At 52.2% G+C, this 10144-nt stretch overlaps 1 protein-coding gene across 2 annotated transcripts in view; it reads left to right on the forward strand.

Moving 5' to 3' along the window:
• Positions 1–8620, forward strand: part of MARK4 (microtubule affinity regulating kinase 4) — a 29933-nt gene extending 21313 nt beyond the window's left edge. The window contains exons 14-18 of one of the 2 annotated variants that reach the window (XM_043438033.1): positions 2099–2202; positions 4405–4683; positions 4839–4918; positions 5878–5922; positions 7320–8620. In XM_043438033.1, coding sequence (XP_043293968.1) covers positions 2099–2202; positions 4405–4683; positions 4839–4918; positions 5878–5922; positions 7320–7384 — 573 coding nt within the window. In that variant the 3' untranslated portion in view covers positions 7385–8620. The remainder of the gene's footprint in view (positions 1–2098; positions 2203–4404; positions 4684–4838; positions 4919–5877; positions 5923–7319) is intronic. The other variant, XM_043438031.1, reaches the window with a different exon arrangement.
• The last annotated feature ends 1524 nt before the right edge of the window (positions 8621–10144 follow it).

A 10144-nucleotide genomic window follows, 5' to 3' on the forward strand; every position in this document is an offset into this window, starting at 1 on the left:
TAAGGTAGGATTCAGTGTCCAAAAGAACTTCTCTGTGCTTTCAACTTGAAGGATTTAATATGGAGAATTAGCTGTGGTGCTTACACCATTGTAGGAAGGGCTGGAGGAGCAGGCCCAGGACAAGACCTACAGGAGACACCTTACCACGGCAGAGCTGACCCACCAAGGGAGCTCGCGCCTTTGAGGCCCCCTCGAGCTCTGCTGAGCTCAAGAACATAAAGTCAGGGCTACGATGCAAGCCTCAGAAACGTCCTCCTCCACCAGAAGAGCCTCTTGCTGCCCAGGGGTCTGGAGAACCAGCACTGGTGCCCTGCTGAAGCAGAGACCCTCATCCCATTGTCTTGCCTGTGTGAGCAGAAGTCAGAGGGGGCAGGAAGGTGGCTGCCACCCCATTTCCACCTCCCAGATCTCCTCAAAAGCAGAGGTTGCCAGATCCCATTCATACCCAGAACCTGGGCTGCCGAAGAGTTTCTGGGGAATGTAGCATTTGGCTTTCTTCTGCAGCTCCCTAGAATGCTATAACACAAGCTGAGAAAACCAAAATATCCTCAACGTCAGGAGACAGAGGTGGAGGCTAGTCACAGGAAGGTGGTCAGGATGCGGAAGCCGCATAGACCAGCGTGTGCATTACATTGATGAGCTGTGTCACCTCGAGCAAGTGACTTCCCCCCTCTGAGCTTCTCAGTGCCACCCTGAGAAATGAGCTCATCAAAGAGCTTGGGTTGTCGGGAGGATCTTGTGCTATCTTCACACAGTGCCTGGCTCAGTAAGCACTCAATGAATGAAAGCTGTTGTTATTGTTGAAATATATCCACACTTTCAAGACACTAAAAAGGATGGCAAATTACCCCCTCCCCCAAAAAATGGGAGGAAAGAAATAATAAAGAGAAGAAATCAATACAGGAGAAAACAGATGCACACTAGAGAAAATCAACAAGCCAAAAGCTGATTCTTTGAAAACATTAATAAAGTCAGTGGACCCTTAGCAAGACTAATTAAGAAAAAAACACACAGCATTGTAAATCAACTATACTTCAGTTTTAAAAAAAAAAGAAGAAAGAAGATAGCAAGCACAAATTACCTGTATCAGAAGTGAAAAGGAGAGCGTCATTGTGACATAAAAAGAAAGATGGTACTAGGAACTACTTTATGCCAATAAATTTGACAGTTTAGACAAAATGGACAAATATCTTTTAGAAACACACCAAAACTGACCCGAGAAGAAATAGAAAACCTGAACAGTCTCAACACTTCCCCATAAAGAAAATGCCAGACCCAGATGGCTCTGAACTGGTGGAAGTCTTCCAAACATCGAAAGAAGAAATAATACCTATCTTAGGCAGACTTCCAGAGGGAAAAAAGGATCACTTCCCAGCACATTTTATGAGGCAACAAAATCCTGATACACTATTCCTGTCCTCAGTTCAGTGCAATGCAGGGTGGAGATGTATGTATGAACAGATGCAGTCAGTACAAAGTAATGTGGCCAATACAATACAAGGCTGTAGATGGGAGCACAAAGAAGGTAGCTGACTCAGCCAGGGCCCAGAGCAGGGATATGTTATGACCTGACACCTGAGAGATCCCTAGGAGTGAGTCAGAGGGAAAGGTAGGAGGAAGACCCAAGCAGAAGAGACAGCCTGTGCAAAGGCCTTTAGGAGGAGAGATGCGACTCCCCTGGCAGTCCAGCAGTCATCACCCCGCCTTCCCATGCAGGGGGCCTGGGTTCAGTCCCTGGTCCAGGAACTGAGATGCCACGTGCCTCTCAACATGGCCCGAATAAGTATGTTTCTAAAAGTTTGATATGGCTAGAGGTGGGGGAGGCCTGGGAGAGGAGAGGTGGGCAAGGCTGCCCCCTGGAAACTTTCCGTGACCTTCTCTTCCCCCAGCTCCAAGGCCCCCCACGACTCTCAGCCTGCATTGCTGGCATGACCCATTGACCTTTCATGTCTTTAGCCAAAGTAAACCATCACCTACTCACTTTTGGTTCACACACAGGCCCCTGCCTCGTTCCTAATGAGGGAGGCCAGAGAGGGTAAAAGGGATTAAGGAGTGTCCCTTTGCCCCCTCACTCTCCTCCTGGCTTTGTCTCCTACAGAACAACCTCCCTCCCAGCATGATGACCCGCAGAAACACCTACGTTTGCACAGAACGCCCGGGGGCTGAACGCCCATCCTTGTTGCCAAATGGCAAAGAAAACAGGTATGAAGGGAGGGCAGCAACGGGGAAGGAGAGATGGGGTATAGGTGAGCAGGGCCTCCTGATCTAAGATGTCAGACATATGGGGAGGGGTGGTGTGGGGACGGGGGAGTCTGCATGTCTGCCGTTCCTTTGGCAGAATATACCCATGTCCTCCCTGTCCCAGACCCCCCTGAAAAATCCTCCCCCCTTAATTAATTAGTCAGCAGCAGCAGCAAAGCAGTCTGCCCCACTCTCTGCCCACGAGCCTGGGGAACCTGAATTCATTTTTTTTTTTGAATGATCCATTTTTAGAGTTGGAGAGAAGCCCTAGAATGTCACAGCTTCAACATCCTCTAGTTGGCGGGATTTCAAACTTACTTGCCTGAGTTGGTTCAGGCGCCTTCAGCTGGCAAGTGAGGGAAACCAGTGCAGGCTGGCTGGAACATACAAAGAGAATGAATTGGTTCACATCACAGTTCAAGTTCCAGAGTGGGGCGGGCTTCAGGATCATGACACTCCCACCCATCAGGGCTAGAGGGCGTGACACCCAGGTGCACTCTGGGAAACACCCAATAAAGGGATGCAGATGTCACTCTTTGGTGGGGGCAGGGTAATGGAGTGTTTGGAAGTGGTGATTCAGCTCTGAGTTCCGAATCTTGCCTCTGCACTCCACGAGCAAGATGACCATCGGCAGGTGTCTGAGCCTCCGTTTCCTCCTGTGTGAAATGGAGCCAATGTTCTCTGCCTCCAGTCTCTTTAGAGGGATCCGGTGGAGATCAGGTGTGTCCTGTACCTCACACAGGGTCTGAGACACAGTAGGCATTCGATGAGTCAGAACTTATTTGGGGGTTACTAAATAAAAATAATAATAGCCAACATTTATCAAGCAGTAACCGTAGGCCGGGCCTGTGTACATCAGCTGGTTGAATGCCCCTAACAATTCTGTGAGATCAATCCTGTATCTCCGTTTTACAGCTGAGGCAATGAGGCAGAGATAGGTTAAGTAACTTGTTCAAAGCCACACGGCTGGTAAGTCAAGGAGCAAAGATTCCAGACTGACTCCAGAGTCTGTACTTTTAATCACTATAATATATGGCCTCCAAGTCCTGGCCAAGAGATAGCATATAGTTAGGTTACAGATTCAGGAGTGAAGAGACCCTAAGGCACAGTAGATGAGGTAGAGGTTTAGTCCTCTGTGATGCAACTATCCAGAAGTAGGAGGCAGGGCCCTCCAAGGATTCAGGACCAATCTTAACATGAGACTGCAGCTCTGGATCTGAGGCCACTGCACCCGTGGCCACCATTTCCCAACCAGCAAAATGGGTGGAAAGACAGTGGAATGCAAACTGCTTTTCTGTTCAAAGGCATGACCCAGAAATGGGCCAGAGCACTTCTGCTTACATCCTATTGGCCAGAACATGGTCATATGACCATCCCTAGCTGCAGAGGAAGCTGGGACATGTAGTCCTTGGCTGGGTGGCCATGTGCAATGTTTATACTCTCAGGGGTTTGGTTACTAAGAGTAAAACAAAGTGTATGGATTCTGGGTGAGAGGTAATGGTATCTGCCAGTCAGGGCTCCCTCTTTGAGATCTGGCTGGTCCTGGGGTCCCTAGAAGGATATTAATTGGAGGTCTCACTTCTGCTGTGAGGACTGGGAGGGTCAGAGGGCCTGGGGAAGGTCCTGGGATAATGGAGCCACCCCTGCCTACACAGAATCTTGAGAATTAGAGGGAGGGTTCCTTCCTCTTTATTTTTACCTGGTGAAAATTTTCATGATGAATGTAAGTTTCCTTGATGTTCACATCTCTTCCTCTCCCACGTTTGAATAATGAAAGTTCAGATAGCAAAGTGTTTGCACAATTGATGTGGTTCCTGAGGTTTGGATGGCGAAGTATCAGGGGATTCATTTAAAAGTATATCTGAATGTATTCAACTGCCAAGTTTGGCGAGAGGAGAGTTGGGATAGGGGGTGGTTTGGAGGGGACAAAGCTTGAAGAAAGGATGGTCTGAAGGAAGAATGATTTAGGAGGTGAGAAGGGTCAGTAAAGTAATGCTAAGTTTGTACATGCACAGCCTGCACCACTCTACACGGCAGCCTTGTCTCTGAGTTCCAGACTGGTAGAGGTTTCTGATCTCAGGACAGACCAGTGAAGAATCAGAGGGACTGAGGACTCTGGCCTGCCTCAAGGCTCCACCCTAACTTGTACCTCTCTGCCCACAGCTCGGGTACCCCACGGGTGCCCCCCGCCTCCCCCTCCAGTCACAGCCTGGCTCCCCCATCAGGGGAGCGGAGCCGCCTGGCACGCGGCTCCACCATCCGCAGCACCTTCCACGGTGGCCAGGTCCGAGACAGGCGGGCAGGGGGCGGGGGAGGTGGGGGCGTGCAGAATGGGCCCCCCGCCTCCCCCACACTGGCCCACGAAGCCACGCCCCTGCCCACTGGGCGGCCCCGCCCCACCACCAACCTCTTCACCAAGCTGACCTCCAAACTGACCCGAAGGTGAGCCCCATGGGACTTGGGGGACAGGGAGAAGGATGGGGGGCTGATGGGACCTAACCTGTCTTCTGCTCTACTCTGCCTCCTATACCCCGACATCTCCGTCTCCTCCTCCTCCTCTTCCTCCATCACCCTTCACCTCCCTCCTCACACTACAGGGTTACCCTCGATCCCTCTAAACGGCAGAACTCTAACCGCTGCGTTTCGGGCGCCTCTCTGCCCCAGGGATCCAAAATCAGTAAGTCCCCTCCACCTCTGCTGTCACTCGTCCTGCCTCCCCGTCTGCATGTCTGACCCGTGCGCGGGCCTGGCGGGAGGGGGCACTGTGAGTTGGGTAGGGGTCTGTATGTGGGCTCTGGTCATTCATTCACTCAGATAATAAACAACAGTCTGGCCTCTGGAGCCAGACTTGGGGTTCAGACCCTGAGCACTGCTGAGTGACCTTAAGCAAATGACTCAACCTCTCTGGGCCTCACTCTCCTTTTCCCTAAAATGGGGATAGTAATAACAGTATCTTCCTCATAGGATTGTTGTGCAGGCTAAGTGAGGTGATACATGGACTGAGCTTTGAATGTTGCCCCAGAAAATACTTTATAAGTGTTTTCTATCATTTTTATTCTTTGAGTGTCTCCTGTGTGCTTGGCACCATCGTCAGCCCAGAGTAAAGTGAACGAGAGGAATAAAATCCCTGCCCAGGGCATTCTACTAGGAGACCCAGACAGTAAACAATAAATAAAATATATAGACTATCAGGTAGTGGCAAGTACTAAGGAGAAAAGTAGAGCAAGGAACTGGGATGGGGTGGTGGTGGTGGTGATGTGTGTGTCAGGGTGTGGGGAAGGAAGGTACAGTTTAAATGGAGCGGGTCTCACTAAGGAGGTGTCATTTGAGCACAGGCTGAAGGAGGGGTTTGTGTGTCTGTCTGTCTCCTATATGTAGGTGTGTCTCTACCCACCCCGCCTCTCTTTTGTCTTCCAAATTCTTCAGTATCTTTCCTCCAACCTGCACTAACCATTTCTGAATGGGCTCCCCTTCTGGGTGGAGAGGGAGATCAAATCCGGACCCCCAGCCCAGCTCCAGCCCCAGGGAGGAACCAGGGCTGAGGCAAGGGCTGCCCTGCGTCCTGGAGGCAGTGGATTGAGGGAGGGGGGCCCGCTTATGTCCGTATTAGACACTCATCCCCCACCCTTCCTGTAGGGTCACAGACGAACCTGAGAGAATCGGGGGACCTGAGGTCACAAGGTGAGTGTGCCTCCCCTTTTGCCTCATACCCCTCTTGTGTAAGTACTTCTCACCACCCCCACCAGGCCCCTGGTTGGGGCCCGAGCCTCATCCTCCAAGGCCAGTTTCCTGGAATGCTCCTGCGACCCCCTCTTCTCTGCCACCTCCTCTTATGCACCCCAACATTGACTTCCTCTCATGTCCACCTCCATCCTTGAGCATCATCCCTTGACCATCTTTAACTTCAGCTTCTCCCATCTATAACCCACTCCTTGCCCTGTTGACACCACACCACCTTTCCCCTCTCATCCAGTGAGGCACAACGGTTGCCAACAACCCTGGGCCAGTATAGAAACCTCAGTGGAAATAGGGAGCCGCCCCAGCAGGGCCAACAGTCCCAGGACCGAATCTTACTGGCTGGAATTGGGTCACATTCCATCCCTAAACCAATGCCTGTGACCAGAAGGATGGAGCACTCTGATTGGTCAGACTTGGTCACATGCTCATCTTTGAACCAATCAGAGTGGGGGGAGAGGTGTGGACTGCTCTCTTTGCCTGGAAGTGAGTCACGTGTTCACCCTTGGAGCTGAGAGCTGAGTCTGCCCAACCTAAACTAGAAAGACTAGATCTGCAATGCTTTTCAAGGAGAACACTCTTGGTATTTTAGGAGAGACATTTCTTTGTCAGGCAGGGCCCTCTCACACACTGCAGAATGTGTATCATTCCTGAACCATCCCCCCACCCTGATAAATGTAGGCAGCACTCCCTTCCCAAGACATTTTGACAATCAAAAAGTCCTCAGAAATTTACTAATATCCTTTGGAAGACAGTACTGCTCCTAGGTGTGAGAAATCCCTAGTCTAGAGTGAGGAGAATTGGTTCTCCAATGTAAAAAGGATTATTACCAGAAGGGGGATGTATTAGGAAACAAGTTGAGCTGCTATAGGGAAGATACCCTAAAATACAAACAGGAATAAGTTTCTCTCTCACACAAGCCATGTGTCCAGGCCAGGCTGGCAGGGCCACTCTGTTATGTGAGATCCTTCGGGTACCCAGGCTCCTACATCCTCTTCCCTAGAGCCCTGTTGTCTTCACAGTCCATGCTAGCTCGTGTTGCAGCCTCACAGGAGGTGGGGCAAGAGAGTCCAGGGCATACAGTTTCCTTTGAAAGAGGTGGTACGGAGTTACCCGGTCACGTCCACGCACATCCAGGCATTTGGAGACAAGGCCACAGCTGGCTGCAGGGGAGGCTGGGAAATACAATCTCCAAGTGGACAGCTATTTGTACAGTGGAAAGACTGTCCCTGGAGTAAAAGAGGTTTTGAGAAGAGGTCTAGGAGAGCCTGTCCCAAAGTGGGAACTGTGGGTTACCTTCCTCTTCTCTCCCATCTCTAACCCATCGTATCTTCCCACCTCAGTTGCCATCTACCTTGGGATCAAACGGAAACCGCCCCCCGGTTGCTCCGATTCCCCTGGAGTGTGAAACTGACCAGCTCGCGCCCGCCCGAGGCCCTGATGGCAGCTCTGCGCCAGGCCACCGCAGCCGCCCGCTGCCGCTGCCGCCAGCCACAGCCATTCCTGCTGGCCTGCCTGCACGGGGGTGCGGGCGGGCCCGAGCCCCTGTCCCACTTCGAAGTGGAGGTCTGCCAGCTGCCCCGGCCGGGCCTGCGGGGAGTTCTCTTCCGCCGCGTGGCGGGCACTGCCCTGGCCTTCCGCACCCTCGTCACCCGCATCTCCAACGACCTCGAGCTCTAAGCCGCCACGGCCCCGAGTCCCCTCTTCCTCGCCCCCTTCACTTCGACAGAGAAAGGGGGTCAAGGAGGGGATTCTCCCTTTGTCATCACCTCAGTTTCCCTGAAATGGATTTGGGGGCAGAGGTTGTCCCCTCTGTGTTCTCCGGGGCCCGCTGAGCAGGAGAGAAGAGCAAAGGGGCTTCGCAGGGGGGAGCTGGCACCCTCCTGGAGCCCCCAGCCCACCCGGTCCCCCCTCACCCTGCCATGGGGCACCTGAGGAGACTTTGGGGGCAGGGTGGGGCAGAAAAGAAAACTGAGGAAACTTCCATTCCCCGACAGCTCAAGAATTAGGCCTTGGGCAGGGACAAGAAGACTTGCTGAGCCTAAAGACTGAAGAATTGGGGGTGGGGGGGGCCCGGGAGTGGGGGTCAGAAAGGCAGATTCCTTCCCCTGCCCCTCCCCTCCTGCTCGAATCCCACGTTCCTGCCCCAGGCTGGCGCGGGGCACTTTGTACAAATCCTTGTAAATACCCCCACACCCTCCCTTCTGCAGAGATCTCTGGAGGAGCTGTCGCTCTCACCTCTGGTTTTTAAGTTATTACACCCCCCCCTCCTGTCAGCCCCCTCACCTGCAGCCCGATGCCCAATAAACTTAGGAGAGTCCCCCCTCCCCCACGCTGACCCTGGGGTTTTCCTTCCCTGCCCTCACCTGCAAGTGAGATGAAGAGGAGGTGTGTGACTTCGGGCCAGTGGTTTCTCCTTTCTGAGCCTCGGTTTTCTCATCTGCAGAATGGGAGCAGTGGGGGTGTGGGGTCAAGGGTGATTGTGGAAGAGGGCAGGAAGGGACTTGGCCTCATCCATTAGGCCCCAGTTCCTATATTGGACCCCCGTTCATCCACTCACATACTCACCCACATGTTATACTGGACTCTAAGCCACTTCTTACTCCAGTAGTACATTTATTCAATAAACAGTCATTGACCGGTGCCTACTCCATGCCAGGCCCAGTGCTGGACACGGAGATGCAGGAAGCCCGTCTATGGGGGATGTGTGTTCTGATAGACACTAGAGAAACCATTGCTTTTTGGAGGGGGGTGGGCCAGAAGAGAAAGTGAGAGGGTTTGGGGAAGACACTCCAGAGAAACTGATGCTGCATTTGAGCTCTGAAGGATGAGTAGGAGTTGACCAGGTATTGGGCATCCCCTGGGCACAAGCCTGGAAGAGGGAATGCATGCTATAGCTCAGAGAACTGCGGGTAGTTTCAGCATGGCTGCTGTGTTGGGGGTGGGTGGAAAATTAGCAAGAAAAATGCTGTATTAGGACTAATAATCCATCTACACCTAAGCAAAAAAGGTATTTGTTTGCTCATTTCATAGGCCAGGGTTGCATGACTTCAGATATAGCTGGATTCAGGCCACAGGCTGGCTCATTTCTGCTTTTTTCAGTGTAAATTTCATTCTAGTAGTTTCATCCAATAGGTGCCTGGTGTTAACGGTGACACCAGCAGTTCAAGCTTTTATCCTTCTAGCTTAGCGGCAATAGCAGAGTTCCTCGTTGCAAACTTCAAGCAAAAGTCCCAAGACAGGCTCTCATTCGCCCGGATAAGTCATGTGATCACCCCAAACCAGTTACTGTGACTCTGGAATGGCCTGTACCTAGGGCTGGACTGAGGGGGGGGTCCTCAAAGGAAAGTCACGGTGTCACGATAAGGGAAGTAGAAGCATGGTAGACTCAAGCCGAAAAGAGGTGTCCAGGGCATTTCACCAGAGCCTTGTGGGCCAAAGCATGCAGTCTGGGCTTTCATCCGAGGGCACTGGGGAGCCACGGAGGGTTGCTTCCAGGATAGAAGCTTAGTTCAATTGCCTCACTTGCCTGTTTTAAGTCATGGTAGGGTCAACTGTTGTATTCTTCATGGGACAGGAAAGTCAAATGAGAACTGAAGGAGGCTAAAAATTAAGAGTGGCTGGCTCAAGAGAAAAAGTGGTCAGTGTTGAAAAATTCAGGGTCTAAGGCAGAATCAAAAGCCTATCATGTGTTAGGCCATAGCAGGACTCTGCTGAAAGACAGGTGCTTGTAGTTGAGAGGGTAGAAAAATGAGGTGTGTGGCAGGGGAACCAACCTTGTCACAAAAACCTCAATTCCTGAGTTCTTCCTCGGTTCCCAGCCCTGGGCTGGGACACAGTGGGGGCCAGGACAACCCCAGCCCTGCCCTCACATAGGGCTCACAGTCCAGGGGAGGAGGCAGCTGTGTCCTCAGTGATGATTCTGGAGTCGGTGAGGCTCGTTGGGGGAGTGCAGAAGGGGAAAGTGCCCTCGCCAGGGAGGACTTCCTGGAGGAGAAGGCTCAGCTCCCCTGGGACAGGGAGAATGGTGAGCAGCTAACCAGACAGAATCGGGGGGCCTGGGTTGGGGGCAGGCATGAGTTCTAAGCAGGGAGAAGCAAGTACAAGTCCTTCAGCAAACGGCATGTGACTTGACTGTGTGTGGCGTCACTGTGAGAGATGAGGCTGG

Source organism: Cervus canadensis, chromosome 18, assembly GCF_019320065.1.
Source record: "Cervus canadensis isolate Bull #8, Minnesota chromosome 18, ASM1932006v1, whole genome shotgun sequence".
NCBI classification, from domain to species: domain Eukaryota; kingdom Metazoa; phylum Chordata; class Mammalia; order Artiodactyla; family Cervidae; genus Cervus; species Cervus canadensis.